This window comes from Strix uralensis, chromosome 6 (genome assembly GCF_047716275.1).
Source record: "Strix uralensis isolate ZFMK-TIS-50842 chromosome 6, bStrUra1, whole genome shotgun sequence".
NCBI classification, from domain to species: Eukaryota; Metazoa; Chordata; class Aves; order Strigiformes; family Strigidae; genus Strix; species Strix uralensis.
Window position 1 is genome coordinate 10003013 of NC_133977.1, and position 25708 is coordinate 10028720.

A 25708-nucleotide genomic window follows, 5' to 3' on the forward strand; every position below is an offset into this window, starting at 1 on the left:
AATGTTTGAGTCTAAACTTGTTGATCTATCATGCTTTAGAAAACTTACACATTCTCCTTAGTCCCAACTGTATTAAAAGATACAGTACACTCATATCCAGGAAAACTGAAGAAATTTGTCTTGCTAACTTGGAAGTTCTATTATGTAGCAGTCTGTATCTCAGTAATTTCCACCAAACAACTGTAGGATGGGTCACTTACCAAAATTTTGAAATAAGATTAATAATAACTGTAATAGTGTGCAAAACCTGAATGCTTCTCCTTAGTACACATTATAATGAACTATTTGAACACGTACTTGATCTACAAGACAGAGATGAGGAGATTAATTTGTCATAAATACCATTTTGTCAGGTTCATATCTGTGCTTTTAACTTCATACCATGTCCTTGTCGAAGTGTTGGGATGAGTCAGAATGTATTCAGAAGGACTGAAGAAGACAAGCTATAGGAATGTAATGTGATAAAGCCTAAAAAACAGTGTAACCTAGTTTTCAACATAATCTGAGATTGATTTAGTGGTAGTGACAAAATGGATATTGCCAAGTTTTCTAAATTTTGAAAACTGTCCCGTTTCATCTGTATAAATACAACTTAATGCTGTCCTTAAGGCTAACCAACTAAAGCTAAGATTCCTAATATTAATGAGAAATCTACTGATTTTAATAGTAAGGGATTGTGTTCAGTATCATGGATTTTAAAAATTTTTCTGAAGAAAATGACACTTTTTAAACTTCCGTTAAATGAATTTACTTTTGTATGTCATTGTTTCAGAAGTATGTAATATGTTAATAAATCGATTGTTAGAAAATCGGTTGCTAGAAATTTGTATGGCAGTGATTTTTTTTCAACTTGTGACTTTTAGCACCAGGAGGGAAATGATCATAGGAATTGAACTGTAAAAGATAAGAAAGCAAGTATATCTACACTCTGCATAACAGTTGGTACGCTTTGAGTTTATACGGGGTTCTTGTTCTTCTTTGAGGACGAGTTGTTGAACAAGGGTCACCAAATGAATTAAAAGCAAATTAAAAAAAGAAATAAAAGTATGGACTTGAAGTCCTGCAGATAAATAGGTTTAAATAATGATGTAACACACCACCCCCCTCCCCCCCGCCAGCCTTTGCCATGATTATAACTTCTTAACATGCACTTTTCATTTCCATAAGAGGACGATCTCTGTTAATTTTGTATTGATTGTGTACACTAAAAAAAAAACCAACCAACAAACCCAAAACAAACAAACCAAAACAAAAAAGCTTTTGCAAATAAAAAAACCCCAAACTGTAACTTCAAAGAGTTACAAAACCATTTGTAGTGTCATAGTTCAGAGCTCTTGGGGAAAGGGTGATTATTTCTTTCATTTTGCATTTATAATAAGTTGGAGCAAGCTTGCTGAGGTCCTGGAGAGGGGAGTGCAGCAGAGAAAACATCTAGGCACATTTCTCCTCATCCTTCTCTTGCTGGTTGTTCTCTGGTACCTACCCAGAAATTTTCTGTTTTCTTCATCTAAACAAACGTGGGTTTTTCACTTCCTCTTAATCATGTTCTGAACATCAGTAATCAGCTTTTGAACTTCAATTAAATTTAGCACACGTTGAGGGAAGCGCACATAGAGTGCTTTTAATGGGACCTGTGAGCATGTGTGCCCAATGGTATGTCTAATGCACTTCCCAAGTTTATTTGGCCAAATATACTTTGGTAGAGTAGTAAAATGGCACATTTTGTTAAAGTGTTGTACCTCTACAATGGATCTGCTAAATATGATGAGCTTTTGCATGTAAGTGGAACTTAACTAAGTTATTTCTAAAATTGTTGTGCTTTATTTGTAGATTACCTTTAGAATACATAATGAGTCTTTCAAAGACTTCCCCATTCAGTGGAGTGTTTGAAAATAATCTGCCAGTGATTAAATAAATAGCTTCTCTAGACTGTGTATGGAACAATCAGCTCTTCCAGAAGAGGAGATGCTGACATAAAAGTAACCATATTCAGTGTCAGGACACATATTTCCTTTTAACTGTATATATCCACCCAAGCAGGGACTGTGTGTAAAATTTCAGAGAATTATTCATGCTGCAAGTCAAAAAGCTCAAGAGTCCAGTATCCTTTCTACCAGAACCATTTCATTTTTAAGAGCTGTTCTCTGTTCACCTGTTCATGGTAGGTCCCATCACTGAATCTTACTCCATTGCTGTTAAAAACCAAACACTAACAAAGCTCCCTAGGCTGTCCATCATCCATCTGAAAGTAGTGGGACAGGCAAAAATCTTGTTCAGATTCCATATAGATGATTAAATGGCTAATGGGATGTCAAATACAGACCCTGTTGTCTACAAGTGAGCAAGATGTTTGCCATCTGTCTGTCTTTTGGAAGCAGATGAAAGAGCCTGAGTTCTTTGAGAGAGAATGTGTATAAAGCCTTTCTGCTGGCTCTAAGCATCCAACATCTGTAAGTTCTTGTACAGCAAAGTAAAAATTAGGCTGACACGACTGAAATCCTTCACCACGTTTCACTAGACACTGGCGCTTGTGGATTTGAGGAAAAAGGAAGCTGCTCTTGTATCCTGTTATGGTTATTCTATCGTAGTGAAAAAATAAGAGTATTGATTTTTCTTGGAAAATATAACAAGTTTGAGAAGAAGGGAATATTCCTGTTTTTAAAATTACCCCTTTTGTTGGTACAGTATAAACTTCAGTTTATTCTGTGAATAGTGTAATCCACTAATACATGTCAGCATAATCATTGACAAGCATAATACAAAATAATTGTTTACAAATAAACATGCTGAAAAATGCAGTATTTTTAAAATTAAATATCTTTCCTAATGCTTTAAAAGCCAGAGCTAGAGAACTGTTTTTGTGAAACAAGTGAATTATGTATTTCTCTGTTTTTTCTTAAGATTGTGTCACTAGCAACTTGTCTGAGGATTTATTGGTGCTTACAGCAGTTTTAAAACATTTTCTTCAGAGTTATACTTCAGTAGTGAAATTTAATCTTGTTCTATTTCTTGATGTTGATATTTCTTCTTGCTGTGAAACAAAAGTTAGTGGTAGCCTTAACTAAGGAGTTGTTTTTGCTGTCAGATGTCTCAATGATAACCACATGTCACCTCTTAGTCATCTGTATTTTTGTTTTTTTCCTGTTGAAAGGAGCAAGTTATTTTTAGGAAATGGGAGAGTGAAAAGCCACTTACCTGAACTTTTTGGAAACTGGTATGAAATGCATGAGTTTCATATAGATTTTGTGGTTCCTGGCCTCTGTTTGATGTTGATATTTATAGCAAAACACTGCAGTCTGCTTGTCCTTGGGAGTTTCTGTGAATACTCCTCTAGCTTTGGCATATTTACTGTATGAGAAATGCTTTACCTGTGGTCTGAAAGACTTCTTGCTGTGGGAGGAAAAAAACACTTGTCACAATAGTATTAGGTTTATACTGTTTGAGAGAAGGGGAAAAAAAAACCAGTGCATGTGATAGTCATGGTGTTTTGGCCTAACTCAGAAAAAGAATTTTAAAGCTGTTACCATAATCTGAAGTTTCTCATTTTACCTTCAGAAGTAACTTTATAAGCCTAAGTTTCATTACAAGTCAATGAATCACACATTCCTGTGTGCTGCGGCCCTTTAGAAAACAGGGTTTAAGACATTTTGTGCTTCATTCTTGAAGAAATGTTATCCAGTATGGTTGAAAGGGTGGGGTCTGAGAGGGGAAAGAGTGAATCTTCAGGTCTTCTCAAGCTGAATTTGGCATTGTATGGAAACTCTGTACGTGTGTGTTTGACAGGGAAGGGACAGATTGGACTTTAAAAAAAAAAATGTTAAAGGGTATGGATGGTTGCAAGTTGAGGGCTTTATAGACGTTTTGTTGGAAGAATTATTTGTGGAATGAAAAAGAGGTACACAAAAAAAAATAGTTCAGCCCAGGTAATTGTTATAGCCCATGCCATTCGAAGGGACTGGCCCGGGGGGGGGTGGAACCCCAAATAAATCCTGAGGAATACCTAATTTTTAAGAGGAAATAATAGAGAAATGAGATCGGTTACACTGGTGGTTGGTTTCATCCCCTTCCTAAGTACCCCCTCTCTTGACTTGTCTGAGACATCTCTAAATTTAGAAAGCATTTCAAAACACAGCATTTCTGAAGGAGCCCGCAGGCATTTAAAGATGTCTGTGTGGAAGCTTTGGTGTTGTTTCAGCAGCCGGGAAGGACTGCAGTTGCTTGTGCTGGAAGCTGGAAGACTGCCACTCTGCTTCCTTTGTTCAGCTTCCTTTGCTGCATAAAGCATAGAAGGCAGCCACCAACGTGATCGTTAGTGTTAAAAAGTAATTACGAAGGTGGTGATTTCATTTTCAAATCTTACTTCTCTCGAGGTCACCACTCCGAATGCCTGCAAACACCAGTCACCAAATCCACTAGTTTCCTTGCAGTCCCTATTTTGCGGTTTCCTCCTCACTGTAAGAAGCACCTCACCATGAAATGTAAGGTGTTAATGGCAGTGAAGACAGAGGGAAAAGGAGATGGTGTTTGCTTTTCCCTGTTACTGTTTAAAGTTTGATATGGCACTTAAATACTCAACTTCCCATGCCACATGCCCATGTTGCTGTTCAGACTGACAGTGGCGTGTGTCCCCCTTGCCCAGCATGTCTGGCTGATATTTATATTTTTATTATTAGTTTAATAAAATTATTTTCTAAGCCTCGTCCTTGACTTTTCTTTCTGTCTCTCTTTTCTCTCTGCCTCAAAAGAAATAACCTGATATAACCCCAAATTTCCCTAGTTTATACCTGTCAGAACTTTTCATATTTTGTCAATTAACCATTTTGTTAAATCACATGCAGGTTTGTATTTCCTGGTAGGGTTTGGTTTCTGGACAAAGCTGAAGAAAATTCCTAAGACTAAGGTGGAGAAACATTCTTTACATAGGTGTGTCTTCCTAAGTGATGAATAATGAAATGGTTTGGTCCACATTTCTATTCCCTAATGCGTCTGACTGTTAAAACTGCTTTACCCTTTCTAAACAAGTGGTTTCATAGGAAGGACTCCCCCCTTCTGCACAGGACCCCCTGCACCATAACGGGATTTTCTGACTTACCTTCCTTTTGACTTCATTACAAGCTTTTAACAGACTGTTTTGCAACTCTGTTTCTTCCAGCAGCTTTGTGTGTTGAGCATTGTCAGAAACAAACCCATATTCTACCAGAAAACCTGTCTAGCATCCATGATCACAGAACAGCTTGCTTGCTCCTAATAGTTTTGTTTGTTTGTCTGTTGGAAAATTGTGAGCAAATATATCACAGATATGTCTAACCGTAACTTTGCTGCTTACGACAGTCAGATATCACCCTCTTGCCCCAAACCCAACCGAGGAATTTGAAATTGGCCTTGTGGTATTTGGGTTGGTTTTTTCAAATAGCAAAATTTTATGGGGCATTTAACCATCTGCTTTTTCTGCATCTGAGAGGTTGATGAAGTTGTTCATATTAGTTTGAGGAAATTTAAAAAGCAGTTGCATGTAGCTAATTGTGTTTCTTTCCCTGTTTAATAACATTTTCTGTGATAAGTGGAAGTACACTGGTTAAGTGTTTTAATACTAGTTGTGGCCTAGGCCATTTCTGTATTTTGTTCTATTGATGTTTTGAAATTATGAACACACTTTTGTCAAATACTGTCCATTTTTAGGTAAGTAATCAATACATTTTGGCTTTTATTAGTGTAGATTACTTTAATGGTAATGTATCCTTATCCAGGAGGAAAAAACACATACATAGTTACACTGTGTTTTAAACAAAATACTTCAGTGGTGATCTCTGGAAATGTGGCTAGCCAACAGCCTCACGATGTGCGTGCATAGTCTCTATTTAGGATATCCTCTACTCAGTAAGCCATCTCAAATATGTTACTTAGTAATCTCTTGGATGAGGACAGGAATACACAATTTTAAAAAAGGGTACCGAAAAAGGACATGCTATGATCCCGTTGTGGAGGACAACTCAAGTGATTGGTCTAGTGCTGTGCAATACAACTGCCAGAAGTATATGAGAGGGAAATCATAACGCTCTTTTTACTCAAAGCTGTTTTCTTCACTGACTAGTGAGAACATCCTGAACAAAGTTCTGCCATTGCTTATATATCCTTAAGCATATATAGTAGGCTGCGTGTGTTCCCTGTGAAAGTAAACCTCTAAGCTATACACACTTGTCAGTTCTTTGAAAAGCTGAAATTCTGATGTTCTTCACTGCTTGTTACTTCATTTAAACTGGATTGATTGTCATCATTACACTGTTGAAAGTCCTACTCTGCCTTCCCTGCAAGAAGAGGTGTTGGCAGCTTTTGGTGAAACTCCCTCACGGGAGAGCTCTTACTTACTGGAACACCAGTTACCCCAGTAACGCCACTGCCTGTTCTGGGGATGCTGCTGAAATCATTCCTAGAGCTTCAGAGCCCTCATGGCTGTGTCCTGGTTTCACTGATCTCGGTGTATCCACAGCTTTCTGTGTAGTCCGGACGGTAGGGAAGGCGGCCAGCGGGAATGGCTGTGGGTGTGTGTAAGGCTTCTGCAGTTTTGCTGCAAGAACCACTGTGTAGTGTACCAAATGCATTGTTTCTTGACTTTGTGTCAGAGTAACTAGTGGGATGGTATATCCACTACTTTTGCTTACTTCATCGCATCCTCCCTTCTTAAACACTCAGTAAAATCTGTAAAACAAAAATGATCCGGTACACGTACTTTAAAGAGCAAATGTTGGTTGGTTGCCTATCTAGGGTACTACACTGGTTTAAGCAAGCAGGAATTATTCCTTCATTCTCACAGGATTGTATGGAAAAGTAGTCCTACCACATCAGTGATTATTTGACAATAAAATGGAGGTGTTTTTTAGCTGTAATTGCCCACATGTTCTAATCTGAAAAAATCAACTATTTACATGGAAATTGGTATATAATTGCTTTAATTGATATTGAACTTAATTATTTTAAAAAGAGGGGCAAGCACCACAAAAACGTGTTCATGAGCTGCATAAAGTATCTTAAATTAATTTGTCAGTCATCTTGATGCTGACATTTGAAATACTGGCTTAACTTCTGTTTTTATTCAAACCAAAGGAAAAATTCTAACTGATTTCAAAGATAATCTGATACCAAGTGCTTTGATTTCCTTTTTTAAAAATTTGTTCCCCTTTTTTTTTCCACTTTAACTGGACTGCTTTGAAAACAGATAAAGCAAAAGGGCACTGGTGCCGCTTTTGGCTGGAAGATCTGAACAGAATGGAAGGGAGTGGTGGGAATATCTTTACATGTGGTTGAAAAGAGAAAATCTCTACTACAAAATGGGATGGTTTTGAACAGCGTTGGATGTGTTAGATTTTATATTTTTTCCCTGAAAAATGTTGGTAAAGAATTAAGTTCTCAAATAATACCGTGAATCAAAAATAAAGGCAATAATTTAAGAGTGTATCAGTGTTTTTAAGTGAAGAAAATACAGAAATTGCTGTACAGTCTGATGTAATCAGAGCACGGAGGTAGTTGCACTGATAGAAGGCAATTTTTTCAGTATTGAATCCCAGGATGAAGAGGAGTCTTTATATTGTGATTTTTTTATTCTGTGTCCGTCTGGGTTGCATCCCATCTACCTGCCTCCCCTCCATGTGAAGCCCATGTGAAGATGAAAGCATATCTTGAAATAATCTGACAGCCTAAATGACACAAAACAGGGCAGCGCAAATGTGAACTGAATGTTTTTGTGGAGTCTTCTAGTAAACATTCATTTTAAAGTTTTCTTTCCAAGCTATTTATATGTAGTATTTGTCTTCATGTATATGTATAATACGATATGCTCTGGGTCTCTGAAATCTCGGTGAGAAGAGCTTCACAGAACGCTTTCAAATATCTTTCTCTATTAAGTACCACTGGGCATCCAAACATCAGTCTTCTCAGTTCTGCAGTTTCTTCCTCAGCAAAGCACATATCCCTTGTATTTCTCTGAATTATTTAAAAATTCTTGAAATCATTTGCATTGTCTTTAATATCAAGATAATGAGCTAACTTCAAATATAATAATGGACTTTTCTATTTTCTTATGTGTATTGTTCTGCAGGTTAAAGTGGGGGAAAAAACCAAACCCAGAAACATCGTTGACTGGATAGATTGGATAGATTTTTTTTTTTTTTCCCCAACATGAATCGTGCTTTTAGCAGGAAGAAAGGTAAGTAATGTAGCTTATGTTCCATGGGGGACATAAATATCTTGTATAAATTCTTTAGAATATCAAGAATTATACAAGGAAGTACTTATGAATAATTGTACCTCATTAACTAGGTAGAAATGGGCAGCCTTCTATAAGATGTACAAAGCAAAGCATTCTCGATAGGTAGTTACAGAGCTTTCTGGACTGTAAGGCTTATGTTGAATTTCATAGTATTTTCTTTATTTGGGGGTGTGTGTGTGTATATAAATACAAAATACATATATATATGAAATGCACACGCTTTTTTTTTTTTTCTTCCTGCACACACCAAAGGATATGCTGGAGGGTTTTAGAACTTCTAAAGAGTTAGTGACTTCTGTATTTATTGTATATATTCATTGGGTTCTTATTCTTGGAGAAGCTATTTTAGAAAACCATGTTTAATATACTTGAAATATCTCATGCAGCAGAATTATCTCTTAGCTTCAAGAAGCTATTCTGAATTTGTAGCAATCTGCAATGGTATGCTTTCCAAAAGAATATCAAACCTCTAAATAATCAGAGTTATGTATGTTGCTCTTCTGGCTTGCTTATTCTCTTTTCATGGTCTGTTTATGATTAACATAAGTTTTTAGATGGAGCAGTTTTTAGATGCAGCATTTTTTACTGACAGCTTTGTTGCTATTTTTCCCCGTTTGTTTGTAATGTAGAAAATATTTAGGAGGTCTAATTATTTTTTCATGTTTTCTTCTAAAGATCCTTAAGTGTGATGCACACTGAGCTTGTTTTAATAACTAGGTGTAAACTCAATTGGAGTAAGTGTAAATGTTTTGTTTGTGTAACAAGAATGTTTGCTTTGGTATCAATATCAAAGCTGGAACTAAAATGAATCTGCCATACCTTATACCAACACAAAATGATAGCATCACTGTATCCTTGCATGTCTAGTACATTTATTTGTTAAAGCCAGATGAATTGAGATAACGTAAGTAGTCCAGAATATCAGCAGATGTAGCTTGATCGCAAAAGGAAGATACACTTACTCACAAAGGCTACAAAACCGGATGAAAGGTCATTTGATACCCCAGTAGCATGATGGATGCTGAGGAGATAAGCTAAAATCCATAGCCTGTGCTCCTCTTTAAGCACTGGTGTATTTTCTTGTGTAGATACTTGTAAGATGTCTATCAAGAGATCTGTACGTACCAGCTGCTTAATAGTTTGCCTAGCTTCTTCCAAATAATTTGAGAGACCATTACAATATTCTTTGATTGTGGATTGATTTATCACAACTGGGAAGGAAGTTTGGGTTTTGTAGATTTTGTTATGTCTAGGTGACCATATAATTTTTTTTCCATTTTTTTCTAATGACTTCTGATAATGTTTGAAACTCAACCTGCCATGTTTTAGAAACAGACCAATTGTGTTTTGTGGGATATATCCTCGGTGTTTCAGCTTGGACCCAGAGTGCTTAAACACTCTTTCACTGATATTTTTTGCCATTGCCAGTGTCTGCATCTTGCCTTTATGTTCAAATTGTGAAGTTGTATTCTCAGATATCTGGGATCACTTGAGGAGTCTGGATTCATTCGTTTCTGTTTTCACTTCTTCATAAGAAAATTCTTACTGACCTCACCTAATTCTTGGAATTTCACTATATTCAAGGACATTTGCTTTGCTCTTCAGTTGATTGTGTGCTGTTCTCTTTAACTCAAGAAGAAAAAAGTGTCATGAAAGAAGCTGTCAGGCACAATGAAATGCAATTATTGTGGATTCTTAAAAATTATTCAGAACTTGATCAACCAGAAGAATTAAATACTGTCATCCATTTATTTTATTCATAGTAATGCACATGACATTTCCATTCTCGTATCCTAGGAAAAAAACAAATTTCAGTTAAGCAATTGTCAAGAATAAGGGAAAATTAGATATTTTTCATGCCAATTGAAGTTCAGAAAAGCTTGGCTGTATCAGCGTTTGTGTCTTAATAACTGCATTTAAGAACAAGTTCGAACAGGTTCAGTTGCTGAACTTCCTTTATTGTATTTCCTAGATTTTACTCTCAGACCTCCGACACAATTTCCATTTTTGTGTTTGGTGGGGCTGTTTGTGGGTTTCTTCCATTCACACTGGATATTTTTAGGAGTTAACTGCATGAGTGCTGTGACTTCCCTAGCAATTCTCTCTAAATCCAAATGAGTTTCCTGGTGGCTGTGCTGGTAGGGTTTGCAATAATTACAAGTTTATACCAGTCTGTTACCTTGGAGCTACATAAACCACAGTCTCAAATATATAGGATTGTGAGGGGAATTTTAACAGATGTAAGTGGTACTTTTGTAATAGCCAAAGATTATCTGAATTGTGCAGGTTTATAGAATAAGTATCCCCTAATCCTCATTATCATGATCAGTCCATACTAGCCTTTTTATATGATGCATATAGAGAAGATAATAGCTAGTGCCACAGCTCTTTATCTTCTTGAACTGGGTAAGCTGGTGACTAGAATGATGGGGACTGTGCTGTGCTCGCTGAAGAGCTCTGTTCTCGTGCCATCACCTGATTCAAGCAACAAAATTTTCCTTCTGAGTGTTCAGGAAATGATTTCATCATTGACAGACATTGGTAGACAAAGCAAGAAGAGAAGCACTAAAATCAAGCTTTTGTGATTTATTTCCCACTCCCCACCCCCAAACTGTTGGAGGCTGGATAGCAACCTGTGCTTTCACAGGAGTTGCAAAGGAAATAGGAGTCACTAGGAGAGAAAGGACTCTTTTTTTATTTTTTAAATTAACCATGATTCGTTGAAGAAAAAATTTTCCCACAGATATAATGTGTGACATGAGTGCTTATGTGTATTGAGAGAGTCTATGTTACGGGAACAGCAGGTTTGTACTACATCAGAGCAGTGCTCTTCAGAGCACGGACCCCATTTTCAACATTACCAGTACTTCATTTTGCAGCAGAATTTTGTAGTACAGGTATCGTATTTGGAGCAGTACTCAGTGTAAGTTTATTTTTGAAGGCCATGGTTTGGGCATGAAACAGCCACTTCAACTGACAAGGTGTGCTGAGTGCTCTGACCTTAAAAACAGCTGGACAGTCACTGCCTGTCTGACTCCCTGAGATTTAGCACAAACCAGAACTTCTAACCTGGACAGTTTATGTTTGTATTTTAGTTGTAATTATTTTTATTTGTCTGTTAGTCATCTTAGATGAAAGCTTAACTGATATGCCTAAATCTCAAATTGAATAAAATCAAGCTGTTCATCTTTCATCCTAATAATGACAGTGAGAAATACAAAAAAATGTGAAGTTTAAACAAATTCAATTTGTTTCAGGAAGTACTTGCACAAGTAATCATAAGTAAATGGACTCTTTTAGTAGTCTAAGTTGTAATATCTGTTTTTATCAGTCAGCCATGAACTCATATAACAGGGAAACAAATTTTATGAACCAATATTGACCAAAAAAGTTAATTTCTGGTTTGAAGCTGATATCAGCACTTTCTGAAGTTGCATGTTTTAATATGAAATAACTTAGTACCTGTTCAAAGCAAAATAGCCTTTCTCTTGACTTCAGTACAGGTTGGTTGGACTGCCAGTTAAACGTGTTACAGAGAAAATTCTCTGTTGAAGGAGTATTATATGACTGTACAAACTGTCATGACAAAGCTTGTGAAAACATTTATGTGTCTATCACAGTATCAGGGGCTTGCTTTTGTATGTGATCCATGTTTTGGTTATGGTTTCTGAAGAGTCCTCTTAATTTTTTATTTTTCCTTTTAAGTCAGGTGTAGTAGCATGCTTACTTGGAAACGTTCTAATGCAAAAAGTGTAGTGCAGATCTAAGTCTGTTCATCTTGAAATATGTTTGCATCTTGATAAATTTCAGTCTCTCTTAAGTAGTGTAGGGATAGTCATGTAATTGTCCTATAAGAGATCTTTAAGTGCTGTCTTTTCATGTAAATTTTTCTCATTATAAGTGTATTGGTATCTAAACCGAATTACCTATTTGTCCTTAATTTATATGTGGTGGGGTGTACAGGTAATGTGCATACACAAAACAGCATTAACTAGGGGGGGTTTGTTTTGGTTATTTTTTTAGTGAATGGAGATGCCTTTCCCAGATGAGTTTGGCACATTTTACTGATTCCGGGGCCTTCTATTCAAAGCTATTAGCATAAGAACTGGTGCACATAAGTAAACAAAAATTAGTATTTGTTGGCTTTTGCCTCATCAGAAATGTGAAAGAAAACTACTGTTCTCCTAGACAGAGGCATTTCTAAATATGGAATGACTGTAATCCAAACCTTCTGGGAGTAAAAGAGTGAAACTTTTGAGTGTCTCAAAATAGTTCTAAAACTGTAGGTATGTATGTCTACTTTGGGCTAAATTTAGCACTGAATTACAACGTGTGAAATTCAGTGGACTTCAGTGAGGCCGTGGAGGGTGTAAATCACAGCTGAATGTAGTTCATTCTTTATTACACCCCAATGGTTCTCCTTCATCCCAGAATAAATGTCACAGAGTTCAATGCCAAAGCTGCTGTTGCATGCAGGAATCTGAATTTTCTAATTTTTTTTTTCATGTGATAGCAATTCATAATGTTGGTAATTGGTGCCACATTATCAACTCATGCGATGTAAATGGTATTCATAATGCTAAATGGAATATGTTGACGTAATAGCCCGTCATAAATCATAAGTTTCAGCAATAACATTTCTGGCAATGGCTTTTTATGAGTCTCATATATGAAAGTGTAGACAGATGCATTTAACGGGTAGGATCTGACATATAAAAAATGCAATCAAAGGTTGCTCTTTTATGTGAATGGACTGGCTATAATATGATCTTTATTTCTATTGTAAACTTACGCTGCATCCCAGAGACGACAAATGTTTTGTTTTATATTTCTTCTTCTGAATGACAGGTGAAGCCCCAGAAGGGTGAAGGGGATAAGTATAGTCCAAAAGCAAATACTTTCATTCTATGAGAGAGTATATTTCATGTCAGTGCTTTTAAAAAAAAATGGGCTATTGTGTGCTGGACTTCCACATTAACAATAATGATAAAAAACATAAAGAGTAGATACTCATATACTCTAAAGACATATAAGTAATCACAGTCTTCCTCATTGTGGTTTTCAGATATTCTTGTGATTGCACTTTGTCCTTTCATAAAAGCACTCATCGCCTTCCAGGAAATAACCAAAACTAGGTCTAAATTACCTCCTCTGCCTCCACCCCAAAAAAGCTGCTGCTTGATGTTTGTAGGGTTTTTTTAAATAAGAATTTTTTCAAGAGCAAAATTTGGGTGGAAAAAGAGTGCTTTTTTTGTAGATTTCTGTTTTCAGTTAGTCTCACTTGACACAAAAATCAGTTATCTTAATACTTTCGTAATACCTTCACAAAGAGTTTTTGTGTGTTCCAAATACTGCTGTTTGGGTTTTGAAATATGGGGTCATGTGGAAAACCAATATTCAGTGACCAAGTCCTTTCTTTGGATTGGTAACTGAACATGGTTTTTTTAACTATCGTTTGTACTATTATCTTGTTCTCATTAGGCTATGGGGGCACCCTTTTAAGTATGCCAAGGAGGAGAGTTGAAGGGTTACTACCTTAATTTGGCAAGGACCAAATCGTCTTCTGTTGGTGGAACAAGGAAGTGGCCAGCCCTGCAGCATGTGTGTGTTTGCATGCATTTGTATGTATTTATTTATATTCTGAAAGCAGAAGGAACAGATCTAATTTTTTAGGAAATAAATTATTACAGTATGTCTTTAGAGGATGCATAGCTACAAATGAGGAGTACGCTTTGGAAACTTCCTCTGTAGGATTCATGTTGGGTCTGCGCAGATAAGCCTAGTTTTTCTTTTCTTTCTGTTAACATGAGAATAGGAGGATAATTTCCTGTTAGCTATTTTATCTGCATTATCTTCAGAAAGGTATTGCAGAAATAATCTTATCTTTTGCCTGCTTTAAGAAATATTCTGGGCAAGTTAACAGTGATATTTTACCACAATAAATATTTGTTGCTTCTGCAAAACCTAAGGAGCTCCTTTGAAGAACGTATGCCCACTGCTTAACCATAAAGCACTAAATACTGACTTTAGAATGGGAATAGTATTGAAGGAGTCCTAAGCTTTTTGGTTTCTACCCTATTAAAATTTGTACAGCCTAATTTACAGAATGTTAAAGGATTCACACGGCAGTTTGGCAGGCATATGTTTTGAGATCTACAAGCTGATAAATTCTTGATGTAAGTTAGTGTATGATGTAGAGTTCTTGTCCAAGTAACTTACCCAAGCTACAATCTAAATGCTTGAGTTATATAGGGATATTGCTAGTTAGCTGGATGAATGTGTAATTAAAGACAAGATGTATTATTCTGTGTGAAATAAATTTTGATGTGTATGAACCATACCTTGATAAGAATCACAATGACTACTTCATTTTGTAGGATTTTGTCTTATAAAGCTGTTGGAAAATTGCAGAGAACTCAGGAAAATACTGTTGTGTGAAATCAAATCCTTTAGGTACGTAAAAGGATGTACTTTAGGTACATAAGCAAGAGGAAGCTACAGGTATGCATATTAGATTTGTTTTGAATGGTTGCTGCCACTCCTTTCTTTTAGTCTTAAAAATACTCTTTCCAGTTTATTGGTATTTTTTAAAAAAGTTCCAGTTAAACTTTTCTATTACATTATTTTAATCTTCCTGAATTAGAAAATTAAAATTCTATTTTAACCTGTGTTGAGATTCACATTTCTTTCCTTTTCCATTGTTTCCCCTACCAAAGTGCAATATGTAATGGTCTTTAACAGTTTGGAATTCTTCAAGAACTTGCCTTTTTAACAATTTCTGAGAAGCTTAATTGATACTTTCTCAGTGACGGAACTCTGACTCCAAAAGTGAAAGGTGGAGTTGGAGTTTTAATCTGTATATACTTCTTAGTGAAAACTTGTGAAAATATGATGCCTTAAAATAAATTATGCTATACCAATAATCTCTTTTTCAACTTCAACTAGAAGCTTTTATCGAAGACACAGTATAGCTGCTCTTGTGGCAAGAAGATATAAGAGGTACAGGCTAAATAGCTCATAAATTTTTTTCTTGTTTTTCCCTTTGATTTCAGAAGCTGAACTTGTTAAAAGTTCTTAACATCAACAAATCAGAAGGGCAAAAGCAAAGATTTGCTAGTCACTGCTTAGTTGCACTAATATATTGTTTTGATCCTATTTTATTTTCTTATCAAAACCTATATACTGTCATCCATATCTTAAAAATATATGCTGTAAAATGCATGGGTTGGCAGTGTCACTGTTGGAGAAAATTCAAATACTAGACTCTTTTTCATTTTGTAACTGTGCTAACCCAGCATTCTGTGGTATCATTTTGCTATTTTAGTAATCAGCTGTTTAAAACCATTCTTAAGGTCCTAAATATTATGAGAGAAGGACACAGAAAGGCAAAGCAATCTGCAAAGCTCACTCTCTTCTAGGGAAATACAGCTCCATTGTCTTGGAAAAGAATAAATATGCCTCCAAAGAACATTTTGTGTTTGCAAAAAAAAGAAAAAGAAGTAGCAAAAGTAATTATTTTTGAATTATGTATATCGATGGGTATTTGCCTATACGTGCTTAGGGTGGAATTGGATTCATAATTTCAATTGCTTAATCATAGTAACCTGGTAATAACCGTAATAAATTACTGCTATTAGACACACGGATTGTACTGAGTCATTTCTCTGGAAGGTGGTTGGGACAAATACTGTAGCTGAATTACAGAGGGATATGGGCAGATTTATGTTTGTTAATAGTATTTAGGTATTGTGTTCAGATGAAAAATCTGGTAACAAGCATTAGGTCTCATGGCTCAGCGTGTCAGTTCATTCATTGCCTGCAGTAGTCAAGAAGACAGATTCTACCTTGTTGTCTGACTAGTATAAGTGAGGTTTGTGAGAACCCGCCTGTTTCTGTTACAGTGCAGGATAAAGGAAACAAAGGGTGACAATTCTTGTATGTCCTATTGTGAAGGTTTTCTTTACACAAAAATAATCTAGGAAAAATGAAAGATATAGATAGATATATACCCACAGTGAAGCAAATAAGCTATTTGTTCCCCAAGGCATTAATACCTAGATGTAGCACTGATCTTATGGGATGCTTTCTTCTTCAGGAGACTGTTACTAGGCTGATTGTCGCATAAGATCTTTCTTTCCATAGCAAGTTTTGTAAAGCAGGAAGGACAGTTCCAAGATCTCTTCTCTTAGCAAGGAAAACATCCGTTGATGTCAAAGAGGTTTTGATTCAGTAAGGAACAAAAGCTTTCATTTTTACATTCTAGAAATAACTGTATTTTCAATGTGGCACTAAAAAAACAAAGTTAAAATCAGTCTTTCTCTGTTCATCATATTAAATAGAATGGCCACTAGGTCTCTCATGCTTTGATAAATGCTTTGGAAACATAGTTCAGTAGAGCCACTTCTAGCATGCATGAATTAATAATGAGAGTGGGGTTTAGGGAAGCAGTTAACTAAACTTGCACTGTTGAGCATTGTTTTGCCATTTAGAAAATAGTTCATCAGTGCCTCTCTCCTAAATCCATTCTATAATATCGGTGGGCAGTAATGTGTGGAGAAATTAATTTCAAAGGGAGAACAGTTTCTTGGCACTGTTACTGCTTTCCTTTTTGGTAGATAAATGGTCAGCTCTGCTGTTATCTAACCTAGTGTGATCCTCTGCTAAGTGCAGCACAGTTGTTCTGGCTGCTTTATGAAGTCCCCGAGTCTATTGACTTCAGCATGTGATTTGTCAGCACATTCCTCTTCCCCAGCTCTCCCAACGCCACTGAGTTCTCTGAAATGGCTTGCACCAGTGCTTCCAGATTGTGTGATGACCAAGCATTTGATGTGAAATGCAGATTTTAAAGGAATCTCTCCTCTATAATGGAGAGGGACTGGTGTGATTCAAGGGGGACTAGAAAGGAGTGAAGTCTCAATTCTCAGCACAGTTAATCCTCTTGCAGTGAAAGTGCCCAACCCCTGCCTCCACCCTTTCAATTTTGTCTGTCAAACCCTGAGTCTTCCAAATGTGATTTTCATGTAGTTTTCCCACTGCCCTTAGCAGACTAGTGTATGCTGCCCGGGAGCAAAACCTGAGAAGCTCTCACCCAAGTCAAATTCTCTTAAAAACTAGATGGGACGCTGTGCTGCTGCTGCAGGGGCTCCCTAAAAGCCTTGCAGCACAGTTAGCATGCCATGCACGTCAAGAGGTGTGTGTAGAGGCTGCAGGATTCCTGTCTTTAAGGAGGGCTGTGGCTTTCCATGTGCCTTTGAATTCGGAGCAGTGATCCTTTTTCCCATCTTTTCTCCCACGCAGTGCCAGAATGTTTGGCAAAACCACCACATACTTAGGCTTTTACCTCTTAGAATGTCATACCTCATTCAAGCTAAACTACTTAGGTTTTAATGGACTCTGGATGGCTCAAACTCATAATTCTCAAAAAATAACTGGGCACTTACTTAAACTTTCACGTAAATGCTAAGGCAACCTAGATTAAGAACTTCAGACAGATCTAAAATAACTGTAGTTTTCACCTGGTGTGATAGCATGAATCTCTCTTCACTTTTTACTAGTTATATTAGATGCATGCGGTTGTTAGTGTTGGTTTTATCTAGGCTTTTGGTCCCTTCTTTAGGACTTGCTGTTTTATTTATCTATAAAGCGTCTAGAACTCTTGCTGCTATATGACTAGTAAAATAATATGAACTCTGATTTTCATTGTAGAGTTTCATATTTTCTTTGTTGCTTCAGAATGAATAATTAAGTATTACACTGTGAAAAACCATTTAATTTTAAAAGTGAAGGATCATGCAAACCACTAGCCACATCTACATCAGGTATTTAAATGAATACCTATTTTATAGGTTTTCTTTTTTCATATTTTTCTAGTTTATTGGGTGCAAAATGTCTGAAACCTGGTATTTCTCAACTGCTGTGAAATCAAACATCTGCTGAGAGTGGCAGAAGTCCAAAATCAGAGCTTACGGTTCAGAAGGGAATGCTGGTAACAAACTTCCCTGTAATAGCTTGCATGATTTTTTGCATGTCCTTGCTATCAGTGTGAATTTTGCCTCGTATTGATTTTGTTTGGTGTTAAGAGTTCTTTCAAAAGTGCCACCACTCTGTAATTATTACCTGCCTTTAGGAAAAAGGCTTCCAATGTCAATGGAAAACTTTAATACCAGTGTCACAGTGTTTGCAGATCTACATCCGAATGTTGGAAATGCTGCTTGCTGACTCACTGTTTTAATTAATGGCTCAAGACTCGTAGAATTCAGGCACCTTTTGGGTACCCTGCTAAGTTAGTGATTTCCTTTTGAGCTGAGAGCACCAGTCCATATTTCCTTATCTTTCCCTAACTAGGGGTACCAACAGTTATGGAAACACTTTCCTAGCAGTGTTTTTCCATGCTGGAACCCTGTATAGCATTACATTTTTTGAGGCTGGTAGGCAAGTGGATGACTTCACAAAAAACTCTTAAGGTAAAGCTTTGTACCTAATTATAGCATTGGAAAGATTATTAGCTGCTTAATTAAGACCAGCATTTCTAACTTGGCTCCCAAGTTAAATAACTTTTTCAGATTTGAACTTGCCCTGCTTGGGGATGGGAAGAAGGGAGGAGGAAACATTTGCAAAGAATAGTTAGTTTTACTGGTGCTTGTGTAGTCTATTGTCTGCCTGTAAAATTGCTCTAGAAGCTACAGCCTTGTTGCTTGTTTGTGCTAGTACTAGGAATAAAATGAATGGAGGACTGTTTTTGTTGTTGCTGTTATCTTTTTTTAAGAGATTCAATGTTTTATTTTTACTAGATTTTTCCTTTATGAATTTATCAATATGCTGGTATCCTTGCTGAAGCTAGTTAATGTGTAGGAAATGGGAAAATAAAACACTGACGTTAGCAATGTGAATGCTTATTTTGGAGTTGAAATTTGCACTGTACAGCTGTTCACTGCTGCAGTCAGCACGATGGGACAGGGAGCAGTCCTGCCTTACGTGCCACCTTCCTCTGTGTCTGGGACTTGCAGTCAAGCCCCACGGCCAGTCTGCTCATCTGACCTTCGGCAGTGCACTGACTCCAAATAGAATGCTTATGGTTATCTTTTGGGTTATCAGGCTTTATTCTAACATTCCTAATTCACACTGATTTTTACTTGTGGATAACATCAGCTTTTGATATTATACTCAAAATAGAGATCAGGTTTCAGGTCAAAATATTCTGGGAAATGAGTGGGGTTCTTGCTTCTGGTATTCCAATCACAAGCCACAATTGAAAGGAAGAGCCACTTCAGTGCATAATTGTACTCCTGGGTGCTGCTGAATGGACAAATCATGCTTCCTTAATTAAGGAGTGATAATATCACTCTTCAGTAATTGAGCTGAACATTACTGTCATATAGAATGAAATTTGCTTAAAGAAAAAACATTTCTTCCAGCTTTGCAGTTTTGATCCTGTTACTGTGGTGACTATGGTGAATATCTTTAACAGTTTTCTTGCTTCCGTATATTCAAAAATATTTATTTATTGGTTTAGTGTCAATAAATGTCATAGCTTTTGCTCTTGAACACTTTGAAGTGAACAGGATTTTATTGTTCTTATGTGTAACTAACAAAAAACTTAGTAATTGGTATAACTGCAACTCCCATTAAAGGCAAAGGGAATTGTCTGTGAATATCCAAGGATAGAATTTTGTTTTAACCTATTATTCTGTTACTTAATTCAATAAAGGTCCAGATATGTGACTTTAATTCATGATAATTAAAACACGAGTAGTCTCATATTAGAAAATACTACTAAATATTGAATGTGTGCAGTATGAAATAGCACTCTGTAACAGAATCTCTTGTGCCATTGGTAGTACAATTTAGTGCTTTGAAACATTTAGATTTTTTTCTTAAATGCTTTCAAGTAAGAAAACTTCTAAAAAATGGTTTCTAAACTTCAAATAAAGGGCAGTTTTTTCTAATGTTTGGAACTCCACCTTGAATTATGTAGAACTTTCGAAATGACCATTAAAAAGTGGGAGGGAAGATGTATTTCACAAATAATTAACTCATCATGTCACCATACGAAACCTGCATCAGGAAAAATAAGACAATAGCACTGTCTTGTGATGTGAAAATCATTAAAGGAAAATATGCAAATTCATTTCAGATATGTAAGGAAAGATTAAAGAAGATCTAAACTTCTGAATCAGTTACCACAATCTGACTTGCTTCTGTCGTGTTGTAGAAGGACTAGGGCTTTTTTTCAGTTACAGCTCTGATAATTTTTCTAAAATAATTGCCTTTGTCTCTTTAATGTCTTGATAATTCGTTTTAAAAAAAGCACATAATTCATCAAAAAACATCATGAGAAGCACAATATGTGGTCAGTGCTTTAAACAACAACAGCAGGATGCAGAAAATATTGATCTAAGGCAGAAACAGCAAACAGCCTTAGACCAATAAATATGTTTGGGGGAGGTGTTTGAATTCTTATGGTAAATCAAGTCGGTTAAAATGGGAGGTGTGCCCAAGAGAAGTAACCGGTTCTTTCATGTAAATGTTTGGGAAGTTGAAATACACTGCATTTACCTCCAGCCCCAATAACTACTTCAGACAGATGTCTATCTGCGTAAAAGGAGGATTGTTGATGTTTCCCAGATAGATACTATAATAGTTAAATTAACAGTTGAATAACCTATTCAGTGCTTCTTTTATTTTGCTTTTCTGTAGACAAAACATGGATGCACACTCCTGAAGCCTTATCAAAGCATTATATTCCCTATAATGCAAAGGTAAGAAAATACGAAGTTATTTTGTCCTCTTACCTTTAGAACTTGGTGCGTTCTATCTTGCTTTTAATTTGAAAACTGCAGAGACATGAATTAACCAAATGAAGTAGTGAAGAAAAACTTAGTAAATATCTTTTGCAGATGAACAGTTTCTATTTCTTTAAATAATGGCCAACTGATTCTTGTTCTGAATTATTTGATGCTTTTCTAGAAAGCACACCAGTGTTCCTCTTCTGCTTGATGCTCTGTTTCCTTTTAATGGATGCTAAATGGATGGAAAATTTGAGTGCAAAGGAATTTAACGTCAGGCTGCATGCTTACAGTACTATAAAAATTAAAATTAATAGCACAAACTTTTGAACAATAGCAAAGGCAATGAGTAGTGATCCTATCTGCTGGATATATTGAAATGTCAAATACTCTGGAAATGTGGTAGAATAATAATGGAATTTTTGCACAGTAAAAGCAGAAGTCAAGGTTCTTATACTTTCTTATCACAGTTACAATGTAGCTCTGCAGTAGTATTTCAATTAGTCTAGTGACATCTGCTCACAGAAAATGCACCTTCCCAAAATAACAACTTACAAAATGTTTTGCTAAAAGAAGGGAATATGTACTAATCAGCATAACCCAAAGTAAAATGAATAATTGGCTATTAATTGCATAAACTGGGAGGATAATTCAGTAAGATTCCACTGTGGTCTGTTATGGATAAAGTTCTTGTGTGATTGGTGTTTTTTAATATAAAAATGAAAATTATTTCACAGGCCAGGACTCAGTTTCCTATACTGGTATTCCCTGCTGTTGGGTTCACAACTTTCTTTTGCCTAGTATTGCCACATATACTGAGCAAGTGTTTGTAGTGGAAATTTGAGTCTCGTTCTGCTAGTTGCCAGATGAACGTGTTTTTATTCTTGTGCTCTCAAACTGAATTTTCAGCCAAAGGGTGTATTACCATTTAACTGTATAGTCTTGCCAGACACCTTGTCTTTTATATTACAGTTTTTGAGAGGAAGGAATGCTTGCTGGGGTGACTGTGCCATCTGTTTAAAGAGCAAGCTGAAGCTTTGAATTCTATTAGTGCACTGAACAATGTCCATTTGTTTGTGGTCTTTACAAGGAAACCTCCCTCATCTTTCATGTCTCAATGTCTTTCTTAAGAGCATATCTCATGAATAGGTGTCAGGACAGCTATGCAGAAAAAATTTTTAGAATAAAGACCACTGTGGTGAGATGGTGATAATCATAGAAACAACATCAACAGCTTCTGGGGGAGAAAAAAGGGATAGGGAATTCCTGTCCAAAGGAAGTCTTCTCAGTCTTATTAGAAAGACTCTTAGTTCAAACAAGTCTTTCCTTTTATTTAGGTTAATATATGTCCAAGCGTCCTCTCCAGCTCTGTTCCTGTTTAATGTGGGTGCTGACCTCAGAGGGCCTCCTCAACCTCCGTGCTGTTGCCCCTAAGGTCTGTCAGAATACTTGCAGGAAGCTGCAATGTACTGCAGCATATGTGTTTAAAAAAAGAAGTTACTCATGTTTTCATTTGAATCACAGTATAAAATTACTATTTAGAACTGTCAGTTATTTGATTCATTATTCCAAAGCAAGTAAAAAATTGCTCTGCTCTGTAAATGGAGTGTAAAGGGTATGGGATTTTCACATCACTGTTTTATTGAGACCTGGCATAAAATTGCACAGCTTTTATGAGGTTAGCTGGCATATGCAGACATAACATTATTAAATCTAGATGATGTTTCCACCTCAATTCTCAAGTACCATTTTCATTAAGTTTTGCAATATTTTTTAAGAGGGAAGCATATATCTGCTAGTACCTCATTTGGGTTTTGTAATGTTTTGATTTTAAACTAAAATATCCCATTGATTTCATATCTTGTAAGTACACTGTGAAATAATGATTAAAAGCTCAGAAAGCATTCATAAAGCAAGTATTGAAAAAGACTTATTTGTTATTCTTTTTAAAAATGTTCATATTGTGCCCCTTCCAGTTCTATAAGATTCTATTCATATAACTTTTATATTTGTTGGGAGGAAAAGACAACACTTTATCTGATTTATTTCAGAAGGTAATTATGTGAGTGAAGAATGACGTGTTCAGAAAATCAAGTCAATTTGATGGAAAGCAATACCAGAGATGTTCTTTTTCCATGGGCAACTGAGCTGTATTCTTCACATAGTTTTTTGAACACAAATTATCATAGATGAAACATAGTGTTTTCTCTTGTTTGTAAGACACAAAAAGTGTTTGTCTGACACTAATCTTCTGAGATGATCAGAAAAAGGAGAGCTTACTAAGAACAACTGGAAAAGATGGGGTTTTGTTTGTTTACTTGATTCTTAAGACATCTTTAAGAATTAAAGCTTGTTGATAAAATGCAGTTCGTGAGATGACTGTTACCTTATTAAAAAAAATCCTAGCAAAGTTAACTGGAAATTAAAAGAACGCTGCGATATAGACAACTGGCCTTTTTTCTACAAATTGGAGAGGACTTTTTAATAGAGAATTAGTAATGTCTTGCATCTCTTAGGGCATACACCCTCAGGATGATTTCACAGAATCACAGAATCATCTCAGTTGGAAAAGACCTTGAAGATCATCCAGTCCAACCATTAACTCAACATTGACAGTTCCCAACTACACCATATCCCTCAGCGCTATGTCGACTCTACTCTTAAACACCTCCAGGGATGGGGACTCCACCACCTCCCTGGGCAGCCCATTCCAACGCCAAACAACCCGTTCTGTAAAGAAATGCTTCCTAATATCTAGTCTAAACCTTCCCCGGCCTCTTGTCCTATTGCTTATTACTTGGTTAAAGAGACTCATCCCCAGCTCTCTGCAACCTCCTTTCAGGTAGCTATAGAGGGCGATGAGGTCTCCCCTCAGCCTCCTCTTCTCCAGACTAAACAACCCCAGTTCCCTCAGCCGCTTCTCGTACGACATGTGCTCCAGACCCTTCACCAGCTTCGTTGCCCTTCTCTGGACACGCTCGAGTCATTCAATGTCCTTTTTGTAGTGAGGGGCCCAAAACTGAACACAGTCATCGAGGTGCGGCCTCACCAGTGCCGAGTACAGGGGTAAGATCCCTTCCCTTTCCCTGCTGGCCATGCTATTGCTGATACAAGCCAGGATGCCATTGGCCTTCTTGGCCACCTGGGCACACTGCTGGCTCATGTTCAGCCAGCTGTCAATCAACACCCCCAGGTCCCTCTCTGACTGGCAGCTCTCCAGCCACTCCTCCCCAAGCCTGTAGCGCTGCTGGGGGTTGTTGTGGCCCAAGTGCAGCACCCGGCATTTGGCCTTATTGAAACTCCTACAGCTGGCCTTAGCCCATCGCTCCAGCCTGTCCGGGTCTCTCTGCAGAGCCTCCCTACCCTCAAGCAGATCAACACTCCCACCCAACTTGGTGTCATCTGCAAACTTACTGAGGGTGCACTCGATCCCCTCATCTAGATCATCAATAAAGATGTTAAACAGAATTATTATTTATGGCAATAATCCTCTTTGCAAGAAAGTGCAAGCAGAGTTGTTTCTTCTAGAAGTAAAATCCAGGAGCCATGAGTATCATACGAATGCCCTTAACTATAAAAGCATCTTGATCCTCTCTCTCCTTTCCACCATACCCAGCCCTCATGGTACTTGCTATTTTGAAGTTTGCTGGGTTTTGGCATGGTTTGGTGTATGCCATAAGATGTCTGGGGTTTGGGGTTTTTTTTTGTTGTTGTTTTTTTCTTAATGTCATTGTTTTGGGTTTTGCTGTGAGTTTTGGTTTGGTTTTTTGTTTTTGTTTTTTTTTGTCTGATCTTGCTGATGTCCCCAGTCTTGGTCTTGCTGAAAGCACTGATAATAAGACTCCACACATTTCAATATGCTCTTGAGGTGAAATTTTGCCATCAGTTTGTGATCCTATATTTTTCTTGAATATATCCCTCCAGATGAAAGCATATTGGTCTTTTTTTTTTTTTTTTTTTTTTCCCAAAAAAGATCAGTTAGAATCTTGATAGTATATTATCAAATACAGGGATACAAGACTCATTTAGACGTAGTAGCATGGCAATTTTTGTGTTACTGGGGTATAAAATGCTAAAGCAACCCAAAATTTCTTTTTTGTGTTACCTTTTTTCTTTAACGTTCCATAACTAAGAACAGATGTTTGTGTTATTTTCCATACTGTAGGGAAAAAAGTTCTCTTTTAAGTTGATTCTAGGCCAGATTCCTTTCTCCAAAACAGACATAATCAAAGTGTAACTTTATAATGGAATCTGACTGCAACCTTAAAAATGGACTGATTGTTGTCATCATATAACTGATACTACCCTGAGGGGTGTCTTTCTGCAACTAAAACTTTGCTGCTGACCAAAACAGCAATGTTGACAATGTCTCTCTGTATTAAGTTGTATATATATTTCCCTATATAGTCACTTGGCTATTTTTTGGCTTATAAATTATCAAATTTTGGCATGCAAATCTTTCCATTTTGCAGATTAGAGGTTCTGCTTTGCAAGCCTGTGGTTCGCTGGCTACTAGTATACTATGGAGTCAGTAGCTTTGACCTTACTCTAGGCTGAAGAGGTGCTATTGTACGTAGTAACATGATGGCATGTTAAACCTTTGGGAGTTTATTTTGCCAAGAGATGTGATGGCTTCCTAGTGCTGAGACAGCTACTGTCC

The 25708-nt window shown here is 36.7% G+C and overlaps 1 protein-coding gene across 5 annotated transcripts in view; it reads left to right on the forward strand.

Annotated features, from left to right (window-relative positions):
* The window catches only part of GULP1 (GULP PTB domain containing engulfment adaptor 1), a 165435-nt gene that overhangs the window by 73800 nt on the left and 65927 nt on the right, over positions 1-25708 (forward strand). For 4 of the 5 annotated variants that reach the window (XM_074872678.1, XM_074872675.1, XM_074872679.1 and 1 more), the window contains 2 exons: positions 8093-8200; positions 20960-21021. In XM_074872678.1, coding sequence (XP_074728779.1) covers positions 8173-8200; positions 20960-21021 — 90 coding nt within the window. In that variant the 5' untranslated portion in view covers positions 8093-8172. Of the gene's footprint in view, positions 1-8092; positions 8201-20959; positions 21022-22385; positions 22484-25708 lie in introns of those variants that run through there. The other variant, XM_074872677.1, reaches the window with a different exon arrangement.